This window comes from Pecten maximus, chromosome 2 (genome assembly GCF_902652985.1).
Source record: "Pecten maximus chromosome 2, xPecMax1.1, whole genome shotgun sequence".
Lineage (NCBI taxonomy): Eukaryota > Metazoa > Mollusca > Bivalvia > Pectinida > Pectinidae > Pecten > Pecten maximus.
Genome location: NC_047016.1, coordinates 21,401,451 through 21,426,388, shown reverse-complemented (window position 1 = coordinate 21,426,388; position 24,938 = coordinate 21,401,451). Strand labels below are relative to the sequence as shown.

General features: G+C 35.7%; 1 protein-coding gene across 8 annotated transcripts in view; it reads left to right on the top strand.

Annotated features, from left to right (window-relative positions):
• Window positions 1–17,989, top strand: part of LOC117321502 (retinoic acid receptor RXR-like) — a 50,283-nt gene extending 32,294 nt beyond the window's left edge. For 2 of the 8 annotated variants that reach the window (XM_033875924.1, XM_033875927.1), the window contains exons 2-7: window positions 1,365–1,773; window positions 2,162–2,319; window positions 7,078–7,226; window positions 11,539–11,665; window positions 12,612–12,836; window positions 13,096–17,989. In XM_033875924.1, coding sequence (XP_033731815.1) covers window positions 1,365–1,773; window positions 2,162–2,319; window positions 7,078–7,226; window positions 11,539–11,665; window positions 12,612–12,836; window positions 13,096–13,349 — 1,322 coding nt within the window. In that variant the 3' untranslated portion in view covers window positions 13,350–17,989. Of the gene's footprint in view, window positions 1–1,364; window positions 1,774–2,161; window positions 2,320–5,567; window positions 5,625–7,065; window positions 7,227–11,538; window positions 11,666–12,611; window positions 12,837–13,095 lie in introns of all 8 variants that reach the window. The other 6 variants (XM_033875922.1, XM_033875925.1, XM_033875920.1 and 3 more) reach the window with 5 other exon arrangements.
• The last annotated feature ends 6,949 nt before the right edge of the window (window positions 17,990–24,938 follow it).

Below are 24,938 nucleotides of genomic sequence, written 5' to 3'. Positions count from 1 at the left end.
ACAACATTGTTACTTTTCCTGCCAATAAATTACAACATGACTTGTACAACATTTAAAAAACAATTGTAATATTAAGAATTAGAAATATTTCCCCTTTAGATTAAAATGATAAGGTTGCTTCTTGAAAGCCCATTGTTGGAATATGGTAAACACTCGTTGTTCTTGGAATTTAATTTTGAGCCTTTCACGGTGGTGTCATTGGACGTTGTACTCACCAAGACGTTTTATTTTCGGCTAGTAATATTGCATTTTATCTATATCCCAACTAAGTTTTTGATCTCCATTAATTGGTGCCAGGTGACCAGCTGTCTCCAGCACGAGTCTGTAATTTCTGCAATACTGCACAGCAGCTTGTGTCGTGGGGTGATTGGACATGAAGTTCACATTGTAAAACAAAATTCTCCATTCCAGGTTTGACTGTGGCTGAAAAAGTGTTTAAAAATATCTATCTGTCCTTGTTCAATAAAAAGACTTGAGCATTGATTTGGGACTTGCAGTAGATTTAAAATATTACTAGTCTAGCTGGCACCTAATTTGAGAAATTCTACCCCTGACAGAACCTTACAAAAACACACCTGCAGCTGTCTCTGCTTTATATTTTGTTCTCCCCAAATGCAAACACCAACTAAATATACATATAGGACATATAGGATATTCATATATGGAAGCATATTGGCATTATCCTTTTGACTTGTCCCTTGTTGCTATTTTTATGCCTCTGCCATGAAAGGAGAGGGGGGAGAGGTTGCATATCTTACCATCCTTTAAATAGATGCTTCCATACATACTTAAATCAAAACATGAAAAACATGTCCTAATACTGGTCATCTAGACTCACCGGAAATACATTTTCGTAACCCAGATTATGAAAGTGAAAGCAGTTATAGGCCGGTGATAGACGACAGTGTGGGTGCACTTCAAACAAGCCCCTCATCAAAACAATGTGATATGCGCGCCTACTCTGTGATGCACAAGTACACAATAAACAGAAATAAGGAATTTTATTTACAAGATAAGAATTGATTTTCCATTGTTTGGATGGAGAATAATGAACAGACAATTTTGTAGAAATTTGCAATACTTATCATGTATCTGTAGGAATAGAAAAAATGTGTCGAAAACTTGTGTTCCAGTGACTTAATTTTCTGAAGAAAATTGAACACATAGTAACAAAACATTTCACATGAATTATTACTTTTGAACACTGTTTGACACTCTTTTTCTTGAAAAAAAGGTATGGGCGCCCTTATTAGGTCATATATACGGTATGTCGGTCATAAAATTGTAATGCCCACCAAGAAACTTAGTCTTGTATTTGACATTCATAAAGAAGTATATTGATAATTTGTGTTTGTCTCTTTCAGATTCCCTTGACAGTAGTGTCAGTAGTGCTTCTGGTTGTATATCATCGGGATCCGGAGGTATGATGTCATCAAATTTATCCATGAATTCCATGTCGGTGAATTCTCCGCCGGACATCAAACCCGACCTGTCCCAGTTAAACATGGCCTCTCCACCTGGCTCCTACTTCAGTTATAGCTCAGGCATGCAGTCCATGTCGTCGTCGTCACAGCCCTCCCCACCCTTGATGCACTCTCCAGGAATGCATTCTCCCTCATCCTCTGTTACCTCCCCTTCCATGATGTCGCTGGGATCCCCTGGATCTGTGTCTTCACCTCCAAATCCACACATGCCACACACAACGCTCAGCAGCAAACACATCTGTGCAATATGTGGAGATCGGGCATCAGGCAAACACTATGGTGTTTACAGGTAAATAAAATAAGGTTGAATTCCCTTTGACCAAAACAAGTGATGAAAATGACAAGGTGAATAACTTAGTTCAGCGGAGATTTGTAATTCATTCAATCATAATGCATACATGTACTAGTCATTTTTTATTCAAGTTTGTTAATTGAATGAACTACGTGTTATTTGCTATTGAATTTGAAGCTGGATGGTGAATTGTATTGAAATGTTCCTATGGCATGGTATAATGATGAGGAAATCTTGATATCACTTGATTTTGTTCTGCAAGCATAAAAAATAATCTACAGATAGCTTTGCCTTTCAGAATCCAATATTTTGGTGACATTATGATTACTGATCAGTTAAATTGGACATCTGTCATAATGTGACTTGATATTATTTCTTGTTGTAGTTGTGAGGGGTGTAAAGGCTTCTTCAAAAGAACAGTACGAAAAGATCTTACATATGCTTGCAGAGACGATCGGAATTGTGTAATAGATAAACGTCAAAGAAACAGATGCCAGTACTGCCGATATATGAAATGTTTGGCAATGGGCATGAAGCGAGAAGGTATATTAAGTGTTTCATATTGTATAATTTGCTGCTTGGTTTTGTCAAATGTTCTGGTGTTAAGTTTTCACGCTTACTATAATTTATTGCACAGTGGTATTATTTTGATTAAATGATTTTTACTTGCAACATATATGATTTCTTACAGTGTTGTTCCTTTCATTCTCTTTCCTGAAAAAAAGATTTAAATGATTTTTACTTGCAACATATATGATTTCTAACAGTGTTGTTCCTTTCATTCTCTCTCCTGAAAAAAGATGCGAATACAAACACAGTTTTGGAAGGGTAGATGGGGGAAGGGCGCGGCACTAACCACTGTTTTAAAAATATCTCTCCCCCCTAGGCGCCCAGGTGTCGGGTGTTACTCGAAGGTGGCTAGCTAGTTATACATGGCTGTAGTTGCTAAGTTACTGTAGGAAAACAGGATCATGATCACTACATTGATCAATAAGTTACTTTATGGGATGCAGGGGTATCCTTGAAGGACTTGATTTGAAGAAATTCACATTTGGTTATTTCTTGTAAATCTGTTTACACTTTACAGTTCTACATTTATTAATCAAATTCAGTATTTCCATTAAATGTAGACGGAAAAGTAATCTCCCAGATTGTACACAAATAAGCTCATTCTTGTAGTTTATTATGTTAGGAAATAAACATTGTAAATTACAGAAAACTTGAATTTTAGCAAAATAACATAATTCATAGTTGATTTATTTAATCGATTGATTGTACATGTATATATGAAAAGTGATTGTTAATTGTGAAACTGGAGTTATACCCAGTATTTAGTGTATATAGTACTATTTGAATTAGATGTACACTCAAAGCAAGATTTTTTTATCATTATTGCATGTTTTTTTTTTTTTTACAAGAAGTCCTCTCATACATAATAGTAAAGTGTACATGTGCTTTCCAATGAATTGCATAATATACAACCACTCAGTTTTATACATATTTAAACAAATCCATAGCAGATGCCTTAATTTCTGCATTTCCTTTCACCAACTATGTCAAAGATGTACAGTTGTTGCTGTGGTTGATTTGAAACATCACTGAATGCATTCATCTATGTTGTGGGGAGGATTTTGACATTTAAGAAAATACGTTTGTGCAGGCCTAGGTAGCTCTATTGCCTACAATACTTTAAGATGCATAAGAGTCTGCCTTCAATTTTCTTCCCATCATTTGTATGAAGATGAAAGAAACCAGAATGTGCGGAAATGGCATCATATTTCAAGTATGCAATTAAGTGGTAATGTATAGGGGACTGCAAGTTGGCTACAGGAAGGCACTATGGGGACAGCATGTAAAAGAAATACTGGTACGATACTCAATTGAAAATGACTTATTATTCTCAAGTCTACTGCGAGATTGCTTCCTGTGTTAAGGCAATCTGCTTATGTAATTCCAGTTGTAGTTATATATAAGTGTTTCCTGATTTGATTATTGAACAGCAACATCGATGAATACTTGGGTATTTTGCACTTTAAAAAATATTTTATCATATAAAATTTTATTTGTGGAAAATAATGTGATTGTAATATGTAGGCCACTAGAGTTTATAACTATCCAGGTTCAGATTAGTCATATGAATGGGGGGAAAAACAATCAGACGATATACTGATGAGAGTAATTTTACATAGTAAATCCCCTAGATAGAAAATTACAGAGGAAAGAAAAAAGGAAGGACATTTTGATAGGGACAAAAACAACTATTAGATACTGTAAATTAGGACAGCTTGTGTTTCACTCTTTGCAGAGTTATGACCATTTGTTCATTTTTATAAAAAAAATTGTCTGCAGTAAACATTTTAAAATGTAGCATCATCAAGGCACAGACATCTTTTTAGTTTGAGCTGACTACAAGCCTCTTTGCAGGGATTTATCTAGAATTTAGGGGAAACTACCCTTTTTGAACCATAGGGGAAAATCAGCTCGGAAAAGGGGAAATTTTATCAACACATGAATTAAGTTTTTTGCTTTAAAAACACATTTTCCAAGTAAAAACAGCAAATGGTTAATTAGGAAAGCAAATCTTTGAGTATTTGGGAATATCATTGCCATAAAAATGAGGGAAAATACAATATTTCAGTGAATTTAACAGAAATCTGAGGGGAAAATCTGAGGGGAAAATGGAACAAAATCCTGAGGGGAAACTACCCATAAATGGTAGTAAAACATCCCTAGATTGATCCCTGCTTTGTCATTATTCAATTGCTACTATGTTTATGCATCCTGTCAGTATATGCTCACACATACTTGTGGATTCTACCACCATCTGGCAACAAAGGAACCAGAATTGATTTATCATAATTATAATATCCTTTTAGTTTTCTATACACTCGTGAGGAATCATATGACGTACACTGCTACATTGAGACATATTGATTTACATGGGCTGTGGAGGTGGTAAAGTCTGAATTTTCCTGTAAGACTTGACCTTGTCAGAAGGAGTCAAAGGGCCTGTTTTTCATGAGAGTCATTCTAGATTTAAATTCTATCATGATGACCTATAAACACACACCGCTATATATATCAAGTTGAAAAAAGTATGTTGCTTTGCTTTTCATGTAATTTGCTGATAATCAGGAAATGGGATGGAACATATTTTTGTTAATCATTCATTAATTGCTTTGGTATTATCTTGCCACAGTGTTCATCATGTATGTTGTGTTGTACTGAGTCTGTGTGCTTTGTCCATTGTAGAATTATTCAATATTGAAATATACTCTTCATATAACACAGATCTAAGGTCACAGGAAGCTTATATCTTGCTTGTTAGGATAACTTAATACCATCCATACAAATTAAATGTTCTGAAATTTTCTGGTTTTAAAAACTACACAGTTAAAAAATCAAATCAGCAATTTTTCTAAATTTTCAACTGTACTTTGGGATTTGATCCTTTGATTTGCTTTAATAGTACCCGGTATATGTCAAGAAATTAATCATTGTTTTCATTGCACATTAAACTTAATTACTTCCTGTGTCCTATATATACATTATTTGAATCCATGGGTCAAGGCAACTAAATAATTTCCTATCAGCTTAGATTAGTGGTCTTTGTTGTCTAAAGCAAATGGGATTGGTTTGGTGAATCAAAAAAGACATAGGAAACATTAAAAAAGTTGCACATTCAGCTACATTATCAAATACTTCTATATCTCGTAAATTCATTGAATATGAATTTTCCATGCATAGCGCTAAATTTGACATTTCTGAAGTACTTGTATTTCTTTCAACAGCAATAAATTCATCCCCTTCCTCTGGCAGTAGTATTAGTGGCCTTGACCCAGATGAAGGTATCTATAACTAAGTTAAAATAACCCTTGATGATATTTGGTATACATGTACGCTGTATTCAAAATGTGTTTCAATTAATTCTAAAATGGTGTGTGGCTATTTATTTATGATAAATGTTTTGTTTGTGAAAATTACCGTTATAAACATTACAAGAACTCCCTGCTCAGTTTTGGAGGTCAGTTTCTTTTCAGTATATATAATATAATGTATTATTTGTAATTCCCCTGTAATTGGTCTTGTAAAGTTTTTGGAGGTTTTTGAAGTTATTCGTTCATCTGCTCCAAGGATAACACCATATTCACAGGATGAGATTTTACTAATGCATCTCAAATTAGTGTTGTACTATTGATATTCATATGTTTTGTCAATCACCACAGTATGTTTATATATGTAATATATATCTTGTAATATATTTATTGCTTCTAACATTTGACAAATTTATATTTAAATCATTCATGTCCAAATATATTTTGCAAGGCTTTATGACCGTTGTTGTTGCAGACATACTTCATAAAATTTAAACACCCTTCAAAATAGTCACTAATATATAATTGCTAATTATGTTTATAATTTTTCAATGATTCAGTGCAAATTGATTCATCAAACTCTCATCAGTTCACTAGAAATAGCTACAATTTCTTTCAAAGTCATGATTGTAATATGAAGTCTTTCTAACAAATGTATAAAAGTAACATTAATTTTAGACCTATTTTGTACTTAATATTGCTACCTAGCTATACTTACCCTTAATTTCATGTGATTTCAAACCAAATCGTGTATTTTTATGTTTTAATATAATGTCAAAAGAATTGGAAGTTAAAAAAGATCAGTTATATCTTGCACAATTGCTGGACCACCAAACTCCAGGACTTCTGTAGACCATGGTCTTTTTTCCCAAACTATAAAAGCTAACAGATTTGAACACATCAACAAACATGCTTTTAAGATATTATAGTACATTTATTGATGTTGTCTGATCATTGGCAGCAACTTAAAATCATCTAGCCTCTAATTTCGTGAATGTAAGGCCATCTGTCATGTGGAATTTTCTTTTGAGTTATCCTGTCTGTATAGAACCTTGGTCAGCAAAAGCTTCAGAAAAACTTAATTCATCTTTTGTTAATTATTTCTTTCATTCTTTCCTTGTTCTGTTAAAAATTAAACAATCACATAAAAACAAATATTTTCTGGATTTTTTCCCAAAATAGATCCCTGCATAGTTATAAATCCATTTATTGTGGTAGCAGATAGATGGGGAAGGGTAATTTTTGTACCTGTATTTGTCACTTTATTGATCAAGGGCCTTGATATAACAATAAACAATTGCATTTAAAATCAAGAAAAACCAAAAAAATTATAGGCTTTAGAGGAGGTTAAGGTGACTCTTGGTATTCTGTGGTATCAAGGGTGGATCAGAACAAGTCAACTTAGTGATTACAGCTTGCCTTGCAGCTGTCCAAGAGGAAAGACAACGTGTAAAGGAGAAGGGTGAGGGAGAGGTGGAGAGTACCAGTAGTGCTAATTCTGATATGCCTGTCGAGAAGGTTCTGGATGCAGAGCTCTCAGTCGATCCCAAACTGGACACTTACATAGACACACAGGTAAGTCGACTTCAAATTGGAATATAGCATATGCACACAAGTGTGACTAGTGTAGCGAATATAAAAGTTATGATGTACATGCAGATGCACATGCAAAAGTGTGAACACAAAGGTAAGTTACCTACATATATAAATGCTAACTGTTTCTAGACATACTTAACACTGTATAATGCAGGCAATAAGGAAAACAAGTGTGTTTGTAGTCAAACAGGTCACCAAAATAAGAAAATTTATTTATAAACGTGCATGATAGAAGAGTGAGTAGACACAGGCACATGTTTGTAAGGCACTACGTAACACACTGAAATACTGGAAATATATGCTCACATATATATAGACATGTATAGAGTAAAGCAGTTAAGGTCTGTAGTAGGTATTCTATCAGTATACAGCACAGAACATGAAAGGTAATTACATGTAAGAGAGATAGGTTTTATTGAAACTTTGAGTCTCTTCAGCTTCGCAATATATTAGTGCTGTACAATTGCTCTGACATTACCATAGTACGAATTAAACTTGAGACTATTGGCTTGATTAATAACGTAAGAATTGGATTTGTGTGGTAGACATGAACTGTTCATGTACAACTGTTAAATGTACAGGTCAACCTTCAGGAAGTAAACACAGTGTGATATAACATGGTCATTGCACAGCTGTAGCTGTATTGGTCAGGGAAATGTTTTATGCACAGGAATTCTCACTTAGGTCCCAGAAAGGTTATTTTTAGAACTTGAAAACAATATGTACACCAAAGAAGCTGTGTCTTGTAGGGAGAAGGAATTGTCTTTATGCAGCAAACCAGCATTTGTGGTTGGTTAACCAGAATCAATAACACATTTACTATGGCCTGTTAATTATTAATGAACAAAATTTTAAGCCCCCATGATCGGAAGGGAAAAAAATAATAAAACCCACTAGAGTGAAAAAGTAGTGAAATAGCAACCTTGGTAGTAGGTGTGACAACATTAAGAGTTCTTGGGGAATTGCACACTATCGTGTTGATCAGAGGTAGCTATATAGGCACTGTCATTGCTTACTGATCCAACAGACATTTCATGTGTAAGTGAGATATTGAATTTAAGTACATTGATTCATTCTCTAGATTAAAATATTTATGAAGCATGAATTTTTCATGCAGTGTGAAGTAGATTCACTTAAATATTTCACCAATTAACTAGAGTCAATTTTCATGAAATCTTCAGATGTTGGGCTATTCAAATCATATTTCATCCGTTAGTCCATCCGTAAGCAATTTTTGTTACTACTATTTCTCATTAAGTACTGTATGGATCTTTCTCAAATTTTTCAAGTGAGTTCCCAATAATCTCAAATTATGCATATTGAACTTTGAGACTGATCGGAAACAAAATGGCCAACAGACATGGTACAGCTGCCGTTATTTTGACAGGTTGAAGTTTGTTATTGCTAATTCTCAAATTTCACCTCTAGGTTCCCCTATATGTTCTTGGTTGTGCATGTTCTGTTTTGAGATTGGTCTGAAAGCAAAATGGATGACAATTTATTATCACTATTTGTCAAAAAGGTTTTCATTGACATTTCTCAAATTTCTCACGTGGGTTCCCCTCAGTCAGTTGTTGTGCATGTTTGATTTTGAGACTGCTGGTAAAACAAGATGGCTGACAAGAAGCCATTTTGAATTTGGACAGTTGGAAGTTGTCTCTATTTCTTGGAGGGTATTTCATGGATCAAATTTCACATTGGCCTCCTTAAGACAGATTAAAAAATAAGATGACCAACAGACAGCCATTTTGAATTTTGTCAGTTAAAATTTGTTATCACTATTTCTCGGGAAGTTCTTCATGGCTATTTCTGGATTTTTATCTTTATTTCACTTGTATTGGTTGAAGTTTTTTAATCCTTTTTCATAGAATTCTTGGTGGATCTTTTTTCTGATTTAATATGTAGGTTAAGCTTGTTAAATTCTTTTCTACTGATTAAGAGGAAGAAAAAACAAAGATCAGTCTTACAGAAATTCTATAAAGGTCATTTGATAGTTGGCACCAAGATCCTCTGGAATCACTTGTTTTGGTAACTTAAATGTTGGGCAAACTTTGAGGTTCCATTTGTATTTTTGATAATCATGCAGAGATGTTTAAAAAAAAAAAAAAAAAGTTATTTCACAGGATTTCATTAACCAGTGTGTTTGCTAGTCATTTTGGGGTTTAAACTAAACCACAGTCTGGTAGTAATCTTTGAAAGTTTGTTATCACTGTCAGAGTAAGCATAACTATATACATAGTGTGCAATTATATTATTGAACTTGATCGTAGGATGTATTCATAATATACATGTAGAATTATAATTTATTGAGTTACCTTGAGTGTACTTGATGTTGATGTTAAAATTTCAATGCTGAATAGTAATTAGAATTTGCGCAGTTTTTTGTCACAGCAGTTATTGTCACAGTTAACCTTATAATTCATATAAAGCTGATCTGGATATATGGTCAGTATTTATTTCGAAGTGGTTTCTTAAATGGTTGCACCCTTAAAAACTTCACATTTTTTTGAAACCAAAACTTGCTTGAGACAGTTTAGATGCGTAATTTCATTAAAATAATTTAAGATTTAAATCAGATGAATAGAAATTAGTTAAAAAGATCATTCAATTATGCATTGATATTGTTTAACCAATTGATGCCTCCAAAAGGTGGCATTATTAGCTCACCTGGTCCGAAGGACCAAGGTGAGCTTATGCCATACCGTGTCGTCCGTCGTCCGTCCGTCCGTCCGTCCGTCGTCCGTCCGTCCGTCCGTCCGTCGTCCGTCCGTCCGTCCGTCCGTCCGTCAACAATTGACTTATTTGACTTCTTCTTCATAACCGCTGATCGGAATTTCACCAAATTTGGTCAGAAGCATCCCTATGGGTAGGGGACTCAAAATTGTACAAATGATGGGGCTGACCCCCTGGGCGCCTCTAGGGCGGGGCCAAAAGGGGTCAATTTAGCTATTTTGATATAAACGACTTCTTCTCTGAAACCGAGCATTGGATAGCGCTCATATTTTCCTGGTAGCATCACTATGTGATGGGGATTCAAAATTGTACAAATGATGGGGCTGACCCCCCAGGGGCCTGAGGGGCGGGGCCAAATGTGGTCAATTGGGCTATATTGATATAAACGACTTCTTCTCTGAAACCGAGCATTGGATATCGCTCATATTTTCCTGGTAGCATCATGATGTGGTGGGGATTCAAAATTGTACAAATGATGGGGCTGACCCCCCAGGGGCCTGAGGGGCGGGGCCAAATGTGGTCAATTGGGCTCTATTGATATAAACGACTTCTTCTCTGAAACCGAGCAATTGATATCGCTCATATTTGCCTGGTAGCATCACTACTGAGTGGGGACTCAAAATTGTACAAATGGTGGGGCTGACCCCCCGGGGCGCTGAGGGGGCCAAACAGGGTCAATTTGGCTAAATTGATATAAACAACTTCTCCTCTGAAACTAAGCAATGGATATCTCATGTATTTGCCTTGTAGCACCTACTTGGGGTAGGAATTCAAAATTGTACAAATGGTGGGGCTAACCCCCTGGGTGTCTTAGGGGCGGGGCCAAAAAGGGCCAGTTTGGCTAGATTGATATAAACGACGTCTCCTCTGAAACTAAGCAATGGATATCTCACATATTTCACTGGTAATATCCCCTTGGGGTAGGGATTCAAAATTGTACAAATGATAGGGCTGACCCCCCTGAGGGCTGAGGGGTGGGCCAGAAGGGGTCAATTTGCCTAAATTGATATAAACAACTTCTTCTCTGAAACTAAGCAATGGATATATATATATCGCTCATATTCGCTTGGTAGCATCCCCTTGGGGTAGGGATTCAAAATTGTACAATTGGTGGGGCTGACCCCCGGGGGCCAAAAGGGATCAATTTGGCTAAATTGACATTTTTAGAATTACAATAAAAAAAATGTTCATGTAACCATATAAAATGCATATGATATATATTGACATAGCAATACCAGTGGCAAATATACTTAAGCATAGTTCTTGTTTCATATCTCATGAAACCAGGTGAGCGATACAGGCCCTCTGGGCCTCTTGTTTTCAATATGGCAATATATGTGTAACACAGTAACAGTATGTATATAATATGAAACATATTATCATGATATATTCTATTGTTGCATTGGATGGGAGTGACAGTGCAGCACTAATACTGAATGTATGTAATTGTATTTATACATTATTTTCCATGAATTCTAAAATAATGCTTTAGGTAATTTAATATGTGTACTTCTTGATGAAGTTAAAAGTTCATTGTTGAATATATTTGACATTCCAGAAAGACCCAGTGACAAACATCTGTCAGGCTGCTGACAAACAGTTATTTACCTTAGTGGCATGGGCTCGGAGAATACCACATTTTACAGAACTACCCTTGGAAGATCAGGTCATCCTTTTGCGTGCTGGTATGTTATCCGAGCTTAATCAAGAATATTTGTTTAATTCATAGACTGGGATTAGTTTGAAGTTAGTAATTAATTAGCTTGCTGTGGTTTGATTAATCAGTGTTTGATTGTGCACAATAACATCACAGGATTAGAATAAAACCTGGTTAATTGGTAGTTTGTGCACATCAATCTAATCGGATTCCGATATATTTGAAATCAAGCAAGATCTGAAGATTATTAGTCATAATAATCTTGTAAACTTCCAAAAAGAATTGTCATAACAGAACCTAAATAACATGACAATATATGTAACAGTATAACATTACCATTATTTATCTCCATTTTCCATTAACTCCCTTGAAAAAATCCTGTCAACATTTATGTAAAAACAAGTGATGATTATACATGATAGTACCTACTCAAGTTCCCAGATACAAAAATATCAACAATAAATAATCAATATGTTGTAACCTTACTATCAACAAAAAGAAATCAAACGTTTTCCAAAAATATCAATTGAAGTATCGCTGCACAATATCTGCATAAGCAAAAATGTTAATCTAGGTGATGTGTTAACGTATGATAAATAATTATTAATTACAGGGCTAAGATCAACATTTTATAAAAATCTTTAAAGGACATCCCCTCATGGATCTATATACACATCGTGATGTTGCAGATATTCAAAGTGTAACTAATTACTGGTCCTGTATATGCCTGCCTTGTATATGTATATATATGATTTCTCAATTTGGAAACTTCAGTAATTCAATGAATATTTTACAACATAGGTTTGTTTACATTTGATGACACTTCAGCTTCTGTTTAATTGACAACCCCACACAAAGCTGTCCAGGATATTCTTCAGATAATTAGATGTGTATCTATTACATTATATGCATTTCCTGTAAAATTGCATTTGTTGAAAGTGACATGTATGAAGTTTTATGCGGCCATGTTGTAGGCTGGAATGAGCTTTTGATTGCTGCATTTTCCCATCGCTCCATTGTGGTGAAAGACGGTATTCTGCTGGCCACAGGACTCCATGTTCACCGAAGCAGTGCACATCAGGCGGGTGTTGGTACCATCTTTGATCGAGTTCTCACAGAACTTGTCGCAAAGATGAGAGAGATGAAAATGGACAAGACAGAATTAGGCTGTTTGAGAGCCATCGTACTGTTTAATCCAGGTTTGTAACAATTAAAACTGTATTTCAGTCACTTCTATGAGTGATTTTAGTAGGAAATTCAGTTTCTTTGATTTTACTCTTAACTTATTCAGTTGTGAAAGTTTCTTATACATTCACTACATCTGCTTTATGCTAAATACTTCATTTTATGGAATCGCTGATGTCATTAATTCCTAAATAATTATATCAAGCAAAAATATAGTAAAAGAATGTAATAACAGTGAGCAGTTTTATTGATGCGTGCTTCCCGTCTTTCCAGATGCTAAAGGCTTGTCTGCTATTCAGGAAGTAGAGGCTCTTAGAGAAAAAGTGTATGCATCATTGGAGGAATATTCAAAAACACGTTACCCAGATGAACCTGGGAGATTTGCAAAGCTGTTACTTAGACTGCCTGCACTGAGGAGTATTGGACTTAAGTGCCTAGAACACTTGTTCTTCTTCAAATTAATTGGTGATACACCAATAGACACTTTCCTGATGGAAATGCTGGAAAGTCCAAGCATAGGCACGTGACACCTGAGAGGACAGAGGGAGGGGTGAACAGACGACAGTGTCGTTACACCTAATGATTGATGGAGATTCTGCCATGTAACCTGGCCTGGAATGTGGCAGTGTCTTAGTGTTCCAGGTGTACACACATCAACTGTATTATGGCTCTGCATCAGTTAGAACATTGAACATCATATATTATGTATATATAAATATATATATTATGAAAAAAATCCATTTTATGTTTGTGTTGATTATAGTAGCACATCACTGTGGCCGTCATAAGACATCACCATGTACCTGATGTTTATAAATTGTACACAGAAATGTTATTTTCTCATATGTTCTGTTTTTAATAATTTCTCCAAGTTGTTTTAGAGTTATTAAGAAAGTTATTGATATGTTGGGCAGATTATGTTTGGATATGTTCTTTGATGCTTTTAATTGATGTTAATCACGTGAAGAATCAAACAAAATGTGCCATTCACTTGTTTTATGTGAATTCACTAGTGTATCATATAAAGTTGTTTATAATGTAAGGAACAGCTTTCTTTCCATTAAGTGTTGATTGCTTATGGGGAAAATATTGAAATTTCTGAAAATGTATGAAGGAAGTCAGTGTTGAAGTCAAAAAATGGCAATTTAATTAAGATTTTAATGCTTCCAAAGGAATTTTTACTCTTGGAAATTGTTAAGATATAAAATGCTTGTGTAAAGAAATGGAGACGGAAAGTCTGTATGAAATGAACCTCTATATCAACAAAATATTATTTGGTCCAAACGCTTATGTAGAATTATTATCAACCTTGATACTGCGACGTGTTTTTGTAAATTGTAATAATTGCACAATTGAATCATGAGTGTATCAATACCACTAGGAATCGTCGTCCAAAAGACATGAAAGGAGTGTAAATGGTTACAACCTCGGGAACCCAAGTAAACAGTATCAAGAACAACCAAGAAAATAACATGGAATAATTTCAAATCATTTGAAAAATTGACATGAAATTTTCCTATGAAGATGTGATCTTACAGTCCCCAGAAAAATGGCAATAAGTCTTTTGTAATGACCCTGGCAGCGTTTTCTCAAATATTTTCATCAATTTTGCACTAGGCTACACTAAAAATTGAAAACTATTCAGATTTGTTGATGATAATATAGATAGCGTGAAATAACATTTCCTACATTTTAAGTGCTGTCACAATATTGTGGAGGTCACATGTATTCAGGTATGTTTTGATACTTTGATCACCATTACTGAAGTGTATGTGTTATTTGTATTTTAGTAATTTGGGAATGCTTACTAATATGAAATTACTAGAAATGTTATTGTTTGATTGGCATGGTCTGGATTGTGCTTTAAATGATCAGTTTACAATAAAATGATACACATGGGGTAACTATTGGTGAATACAATCACAGGCATCTGGTTAGCATTTATAGAAAATAAAAGATCTAAGGATCTAAAGATATAAAAGATCAAAAGCCCTTACTCCAACTATATCAACAAGTCGTAACACAATCGGAAAATGCATTGTCTGTGGAACAGAAGTCAGCTATCTGTCTTTAGAGCTGTTTTAAAACCAACAGTCTGATTGGTAGCTTATAGACCATTATAGTTAGCATTGTTTACAGTTCTGTCGAATAATCAGATTGCCGTTGCAAAACTGCTCTAAAAATATATAGCCTACTTCCATTCAACAGTCACTGCATCATTGACTATCACAACCACTTTTGATCCATTTTTCTCTAACTTTAAATCATTGTCACTTGACAAAAGAATAACTAATACTAATATTTAAGGATTCTAAATCAAGGTATATTACTTAAGTTTGTGTGCATTTGATATTATTTTCGGATTTAACTTAAATTTAGAGTGAATCGAAGCTCATCCCCCACTTTCGACTTTTGAAGCATTACACCCTGTTGATATACTAGGAGTAAGGGCTAATATTTTTTCTATAAATAGTAATACTAACCATATGCAGACGCCTGTGATACAATTTACTAGTACTTCATCGCAAGAAATTTATGGTTAAATCCCTAGGTGTTTTCTGTTCAAGAACACCCTGTCTACAACTCTGTTGATCTGGAGTGTAGGGTATGAAGCATAGTCATCTGTTAACACTAGCCTTCACTCCATAGCGGGTATGTTTATATGTCCAAGTGAACAGTTACAGGGTTCTACATTGATTTCATATTGTTGTTTACATTGAATCATTATTATGTACTGTTTAACAGATGAGGTTATCAACAAAACAATAGGGGAACTTCCATCTTGGAACATTTGCCTATTTTCAAAATGCATTTGGAAGTATCATTTTTTGGCTTTTTTTTTTTTTTTTTTTTATTTGTCTCTATGGACAAGATTTGAAACCATATTTATCATGAATGTTACATTATAGACGGAACAGATATATTTCTCACTGAAATACTGGATGTGTTCAATGATATTGTGCAAGTTTCCTGTGTCGGCAAGTATCAAGGCAGCTAAACACTGGGCGATAGAAGTAAACGCAGTAAACATATCAATATGAAAATAAAAAATCCATAGAAGGCTAATGTCTCTGATCAAAGTAAGCTGCGAGCAATGTTTAATCATTTATCAGTATTTCTTACAGAGAATCCTGTTAGATTTTGTTGAATAACATGTATAGTATGAACATCAAAGTGCTAACTTAGTGAATATATGAAGAAAACAATATTTATCTATTGCAAAGATTTTTTTATGTATACATCAAATAACCTGTTGATTACCATATTGTTAGTTTCATGGTGAAACAGTATGTTCACTATTAAATGAAGAATAAGTTGTTTTGCCTATTATAGACTACACTGCATAATGTTGGTTGGTTTAAAGTTTCACATGGGAGTTACAGAGGCAATTCATTGAAAGAATTCTTATTCCATAAACATAAGATTTCCTTATTTGAGGTAATTATACCTCTAAAACTAAGTTAGAGGGTACACTTCCGATTTTTTCCCCCCAATATATACCAATTTTATAGACAATTTTCCTATGATGGTGCTCATGTAAGCATTTGATTGAATGACCACCTTGGTTTTGAATTCCAAAGATTTTGAATTTACCTCTGGATTTTACATTTACATTTACATGTATTTTCTTCGAAAATGAGACGAAAAAGTCCCATATGTTCTTTGATTTACTGCTGCTAAAATACATGACGGAATTTAACAAATCAAACCATATCTCTAGATTTATTGCCCATAATGTATTAATGTCAACTTTTTACGACACCAAATACCACACTAATGCACTAAGTGACATTATGGATGTCAAATGTGGTATAAGGGGATCCCCGGAGCATTTGCCTTCAGAAAACAGTTAAGATTAAAGTTAAGATACATAGCAAAATGTTCTCGTGGTTTAAAAATAAATCTGTAGAAAGAATTTTGCGAGTCCAATGACAAAATAACTATGTCAGTACAAAGTTCAGGTAAGCTGATGCAGTATACATTAAAATTGCCCTAAATTATGTGGTATACCGGAAATCAATGTTAACTTGAATGAAGTTTCAAGTATATGTTGGTGATCAAAGATAGTATGAATGAGTAATGCCCGGACTATCATTATGGTTAAAACATTTTCTTTGTTACTTAAAAATAGGGCATAACTGTAAGGAAGTAGTGGTAGTACCACTGCCTGTTGTAGAAGTATGTGTAGCACTCCATGTTGTACGAGTGTGAAGCTATCTGATAATAAGTGCTAGAATTTTTTCTGTGATGTATCTTACATGTATTTCGTTTGTATAGACAAAAGTGCTGTTTTCCTTGTGTGTTGCTGGATGTGATGTACATACTGTAGCTGTATATAAGTAGAAATGGTCGGAACACAAGGAAAGACCAATCTTAACACGTTCACACTTTTACTGTGAACCAGTTTTGTGAACGGTTGGGTCACATCACTTGGACACTTCATTATTGTGGAGGTTTTCTTTTTTTTTCTTTTTTTTTTTGTGAAGAAACCTGTCTTTCACCTCCAATTCTACTTTTGACTTGAGAGGACTACATGGCTATTTGATTTCAAGATGTATTTTATTGGGTATCACAAAACAGTGCAGATTTATTGTTGGAACATTTGGACAAAAGATGATTTATTCGGAAAATAAATAATTTTTGAAATAGGGTTAGGAAATCTTTGTGTTTATTGCAACTATTATAGGGACTTTCGTTTTTGTCCCAAGTTGTTTAATTGAGGACTGGTGTTCCTGGCATTTGATATTCTTATCTGCATTTAAATTTGTAGTATTTATCAACTATATTACATGGCAAGATTTATTTGGGAATTATATACATGTATATTAATAAAGATAATTTGTATCTTTTCATGTAAAATATTTTATGTGATTGGGTTTCCCTTTTTTAATGTTTTCAATATTTAATAGATTCTTAAATGTTTTTGACTTTATCACTGCTGTTTTTTTAATTGCCTGTTATAGTATTGCCATGGCTGTCTTATGATGAGACATCAAAAGCCATGTATTTTAATTCCTGCAACTACAAAAGGTGTCTGTGAATGTGGCCCATGTGGTGATGAACTATAAGTAAGGACATGTTTGGTCCTGATAGCAACTGCAGTTTCTTGGCTGCATATGGTATATGCCTTCACAATGAAATAAATAAAAGATAAGTATGAAAAGATTATTTGTATTGTGTTTTATTTTCTGTTTTTGATCAAGTGGTTAATGCTCTTGTATTGAGAAAGCAACTGCCTGATTTACTGGTGCTGTAATTATAGACATGCATGTATATTACACATAACACCTCATATTTTCTGTCTTGTGTTTGGAATTAGATCTGTTGATGTATTTTAGTTGAGATATAACAGTCCAACTGGACATTCATTCGCCAAACTAAACAGAAACAGCTTCCAGTGATAGACAATACAATACATTCCACTGATATACAAAAATATTATATTCCTGATATTCACTTAAGAATGATATATAATATAAGATATGTAAGACTTGTCATAAAACGAAATACAGTGTACATTAATTAAGATGAGAAAATATTGCACCAGACAACTTTACTGTAATTTCGAAAAAGTATATTGGTGTAATAAACTAAAGTTATGACTTACCACGAAAGAAGTGGAAAGATGAAAAAAAACTGATAAGGGAAGACAATTGAAAAAGTAATCAAATCCAATTGATGTCATACTCCCAGGATGAGAACAAGATGGTAGCAAAGACACCACCAAACATACAAACGTATATTTAAGAAATAAAGGATAAGATAGCTATCCTTCAAAAGGTAATATGCGTCTCTCAAAAAGCTGATGTAATTTCATATCCAGCAGTCGACAAGAATAAGCTGTTACAAAAGCGCGTGCAGTTAAAACGCAAGGACATTGATATCAAAAACGGAAATCCTGAAAGTGAAAATGCCCCAGTGGCTGTACATACGAGAGTATACTCTAATACAAGGACTGATTGATCTGTTGTGAGCCTCGTATTGAAGGATTTCAATTTTGCCGGACATACATGTATTGTATTATTTTTCAACATAATCCCCTTTAGTATCTATACAATTTTCGGCAGTGGTGTTTAAGGGCCTTAAAGTAATGCCACTTTTATAGAACTCCTTTTCTTGGCCGTTCAGAAAGTCATCCACTGCATGTTTGACATCATCATTGGACTGAAAGTGGGTGCCTGAAATAGTGTTTTTTTTCAGTTTTGGAAATAGATGAAAGTCTGATGGAGCGAAATCAGGTGAATAAGGCGGATGCTAAATCAATTTAAGACCACAATCGTGAATGGCAGCCATGGCAATGACAGACTTGTCAACATGAGCATTGTCCTGATGGAATATCACACCTTTAGTGAGCTTTCCGGGGCGCTTAAGTTTAATATTTTCCCTTAACTGCCTCAGAAGTGAAACATAGTATGTGCCATTGATTGTTTGTCCCTTTTGGAGATAATACATTAGCAGAATACCATCTGCATCCAAGAAAACCGAGGCCATAACATTCCCAGCTGATGGAACAGTCTTTGCCTTCTTTGGCGGGGGAGAGCCAGGGTGCTTCCATTGTTTCGATTGTTGCTTGGCTTCTGGGGTAAAATGATGGACCCATGTTTCATCCAAAGTGACAAATCTCTGAAGAAAAATTGGCAGGATCTTCCTCAGAAAGGTTAAGATTAGCCCGCAATAATGTGCGCCTGGTGTGCTTCTGATCAACTGTCAGAAGTTTTGGTACCCATCGGGCCGAAAGCTTTCTCATTACAAGATCCTCGGTCAGAATGGAATGTACTCTTTCCTGTGAAATGCGAACTCTGCTGGCTATATATCTTCCTGTGACTCGTCTATCAGTCATAATAATATCATGAACTTTATTGATCATTTCTGGGGACAGTGGGGTTGCAACATTGACGGGCCTTCCTGGACGGGGGTCATCCTCAGAGCTGTATCGGCCGCCCTTTAATTCCGCCACCCACCTTTCCACTGTAGCATATGATAGGGGCATCTTTCCCTAGTGTTGCTACCATATCATTATGGATATCCTTATGTGTTAAACCCTTTTTTATGCAAATATTGGATCACTGCTCTTTCACCCATTTGGTCCATTTTGCAAAAGCCGCCTGTCTTGTATACTTTGGAGTGCTACGTCGATTTAAACTAACCAAATGAGACCAGTCCTTGGGTACATGGCTCTATATAGACAGATACCAGTAGGACTTAAAAATAACATCATTGAGTACCTCCTTCAATACGAGGCTCACAACATATCAATCATCCCTCATATAATATGCTGTGTAATATAAAAAGCGGGTGAGAATTCAGCATGGCCTAAACAAAAAGTCTTAATACTTAGTAAGGAAACTCGAATGTGCATACCGTAACCCTTGTTGACAGTAAAGGAAGCGCACTTCTTATAATTTTTAAATCTAGTTTTCAAAGTGTAGGCTTAAAAGTGAGTGGGGGAATATTATTTTGATAAAAAATAACAAGGACATTTATCATAAAACATCACCCCCAAAACTACGTATGCAGAACTTTTAAACAATGGTTCAAGAACAACACCGTTAAATGGCACGATACAGGTAGTTACGTTAGTTCATTTTGGAGTTATTAAGTTCATAAATAGGCTTAATTCACTGGAGAACCTTAATGTTGCGGTTGATACAATTTGAAAAAAGCAAGCTCGTGACCATCATATTACCACACAACACTACTAAAACCGCAAATATAAATAACAATAATTATCTAAAATCACAGCGGCTTTAATATATTTCCAAGATACTGAAAACGTTGTTTTTTTTATATTACTCCACACAAACCGACTCGTATGTACAGCGTGTTTAAACAAAATACAAGAATAGATCGAATCGCGTCCATGAAGAAGTGTTGATACGATTGCGCTTTCAGGAGGGCAGGTCAACACAAAGAAAACATACACTTTGCAAAGAACAAGAAAATGACCGCCAAGGTAAAGGACAAGTAGTCATGCCTATAGAAAGGGTTATCCGAAGCTATCCAGGGAATATACTAGAGCCATGATATCGTAACAGCCAGGAAACCTCATAAGACATCCTTGTATATTTGCATCCTTATAATAGCACAGCCAAAGTGGAAGTCGTGGAATGTTTAAAGATATGATGCAATTAGTGTGACGCGTCACACACAGTATATCCGAGGGAGCGAGAGAATATTTGAAGTCCGTTTTCGGGAACAAGAAAGACGCAGAAACATTGTCCCAGGTCAATGAATCGACAATCACAGATCATGCCACAAACAACAAAATCATGTCGCTGACTGGGAAAATTCAAAATTGATTGACATAGAGAGCAATATTTTTTTTATGTGAAAGGTGAAAGACATCTGGATACGCTGCAGAGGGTCACTTCTAAACCGGGACGAGGGGGCACATAGACTCTCGCACATCTATGATCAGTTTCTAAACAAAGAGTAGCCGAATCGGCTTGTATGTTTTTGCAACCAACCTGAATGTACATGCATTAAAGAGTAGATAAAAAAGGCATGCCGAACTGTTTACAATGTCATTCACATAACACCTACGTTTACGTAGTGCTTCTGTACTGGTCATCTGTCTGATGAAGGTGACGTCACCGAAACGTCACTAGCAAAAGATACACTGGTTGTGATATATATGTATATCAAAGTCTATCATCACATTCTTTAACCTGCTGCGAAAGCTATTGGAAGTTAATTAGCTCTCAAATATGAAAAAAAAAAAATGTTAATAACCTAAATGTATTTAGATTTTTCATTGGTTAATGAAAACTTCAAAAATCATAACTGGGCCAGAGTAAGTGAAACCTTTACACGAGAAAAGTTATGCGTTCTGAAGTTCCTAAATGCTCATCGGTAAATCCACTTCCTCTAAAGTACTAAGATAGGGTAGAGATAACGATTCGCACAAGGAAAGTTTTACTGGTATCAAATCCTTCCCCCTGATGGAGGGAGTAAGACCACGGATAAAAGTTTATTTTATCATTTCTTTAGACCTTTTTTTTTTAGTTTCCCCAGTTACTCCGGGTATCAATACTTTTATACGTACAAAGCATCACTGATGCGTCCTGGAAGGGCACCAAGCTGTTTGATGCTTTTTTGGCTAACTGTAAATGCACGAAGAAGGATAACTCTAAAACTTTAAAAAAAAGTTCCATTTGTTACAATTATTTCATATAGAAAGCGCGGTCTCCCTTAATTCCCTATAGACAGAGCAGTTAAATATAGAAGGCGCGGTCTCCCTTCCCTCGCCAGAGCCACAGACAGGGCAGTTAAATATAGAGGGTTCGGTCTCCCTTCCCTCGCCAGAACAATAAACAGGGCACTTAAATATAGAAGGCGTGGTCTCCCTTCCCTCGCCAGAGCCATATACAGCGCAGTTAAATATAGAGGGCTCGGTCTCCCTTCCCTCGCCAGAGCCATAGACAGGGCAGTTAGATATAGAAGGCGCGGTCTCCCTTCCATCGCCAGAACCATATACAGCGCAGTTAAATATAGAGGGCGCGGTCTCCCTTCCCTCGCCAGAGTCATAGACAGGGCAGTTGAGTATAGAGGGCGCGGTCTCCCTTCCCTCGCCAGAGCCATATACAGCGCAGTTAAATATAGAGGGCGCGGTCTCCCTTCCCTCGCCAGAGTCATAGACAGGGCAGTTAGATATAGAGGGCTCGGTTTCCCTTCCCTCGCCAGAGCCATAACAGGGCAGTTAAATATAGAGGGCGTGGTCTCCCTTCCCTCGCCAGAGCCATAGACAGGGCAGTTAAATATAGAGGGCGTGGTCTCCCTTCCCTCGCCAGAGCCATAGACAGGGCAGTTAAATACAAAGGGCGCGGTTTCCCTTCCCTCGCCATGCAGAGCCTTAGACAGGGCAGCTAAATATAGCGCCGTTGAATGGAGTGTTCGACCTACCTCATGCCCTTCTGTCTAACTTATCCGATAAATGTTCTATTGCGGTAGGTCAAATCAACGAGGTACTAGACATACATAGATCAAATTTCATGGACGAAAGAGTGGTCCCCTATCTACCATTATTACATTCTGTAACATTTTTTTCTAATTTCCGGTAAACCGGACAATTTCTAATTGCGTTTCGTTTTCCTCTCAGAATATACAAAAATATATAAGATCGTCTCGTTTAATTGTCCCAGGCGTTCGGTATTGCAGCTATGAAATACAGACTGTTAACGAATGTCTATCAGATTTAACTTGAGAAGGAACCATAAACACCGAGCTGGTATGTTTTTCAATGACATCCTGGTAAATCTATCTTCCGATCCTGTTTTGATCTTGTCTGATTGCTGTTGACTTACAATTGTTGTTGCGATATCTAAAATATTCGGTTGGGAACGCATATATATAACCGTTATATACATTTCTCTCGGTACAACTACGACAGGAAATTCAAATCTATATCTTCGGATCACCAACACATAGTGTATATGATACATTGTGCTAATAAATAGATATATAACTTAGCAACACAAATGACGAAGGAAGACAACTTTTTGACTCGTGCCCTGACCGGGCCTCGAACTCACGAACTACGCCTAGCTAGAAATACCCGCAGCTTATACCGCTGCGCCACTTTTGTTTTTACTTGTATTGTTGAGAATGCCAACGCATGACATTGCGTTCCCATGCGATATATGGTAACACAAATGACGAAGGAAGACAATTTTATGACTCTTGTCCTGACCGGGACTCGAACTGACAGTCTACGTACGGCACCCAATCGCTTAGCCAGAAATATCCTCATCCTTTTTTATACCACTGCGCCACACCACTTTCTTAAAAAGAACGTTTCAGTATGGGGCGCCGTTTTACTATTTATTAACAAAACTGGATATCCATAATTCGAATTTAGGATATCCATAATTCATTTCTGGATATCCATAATTCGAATTTAGGATATCTTAAAATGTTTTGAATTTAGGATATCCATAATTCGAATTTGGGATATCCTTAATTCATTTTTGGATATCCATAATTCGAATTTAGGATATCCATAATTCATTTTTGGATATCCAAAATTCGAATTATGGATATCCTAAATTCCATGTATTTTTGGATATCCATAATTCGATTTTGTGATATCCAAAAATGCTCAGTGTTATCAAATTGGATTGCTCCCGGCACTACTACCGGTCAAAACCGACCCTTGTTACGAACTTGTAAATACGCGTAATGGACCGGAAACAACGTTTACGAAATAGAATACAGCAGAGGAGTTCCAAAGGACAAACTTCCCCAGACAGTTAGGCCCTTACATACAACATTTACCAAAAGTTACTACTTAGGGTGCTCCGACAAGTCAACGGAGGAATTTGTACAAAACAGAACATGGCGACAGACATACTGCGGCACATTAGGGGGACGATTTTGGCAGCGCAACGTTGTTCGCTCCATCTTGGATTCGCATTGATTCGTATAGTGAAGTCCGAGGACTTCCGATCCTACGAAAAAACGCGCCCGCGGGAACAGGATGTAGCAGGGAGAAATCATTAGACAGTAAAATATTAACATTTCCCCGATTTATGGATATCCAAAATTCGATTTAATGATATCAAGAAATGATATTTGGATATCCAAAATTCGAATTTATGATATCCATAATTCGAATTTAGGATATCCATAATTCATTTTTGGATATCCATAATTCGAATTTTGGATATCCAATATTAATTTTGGATATCCAAAATTAATATTGGATATCCAAAATTATTTAATGATATCATAAATTCGAATTTTGGATATCCAAAAATGAATTATGGATATCCAAAATTCGAATTATGGATATCCAGTTTTGTTAATAAATAGTAAAACGGCGCCCCACGCAGTGATGGTCCGCCCATACCTTGACATGATCATAGTGGCAAATCGTCTTTTAGGTTATATGAATACTTGGATCGCAATGTATACAATGTATACACACATGGATGCTAAATGTTCACACAGGAAATTCAAATCTTTACCTTCGGATCAACAACACATAGTGTATAAAATGCATTGTGCTTATAATTAGATATACATATATTTCAATATTTATTACGTCCGTTCTCAGCCACAGTACCATGATCTCAAACAGTATACGCATTTGACATACGCAAAAATCGACGGTGCCA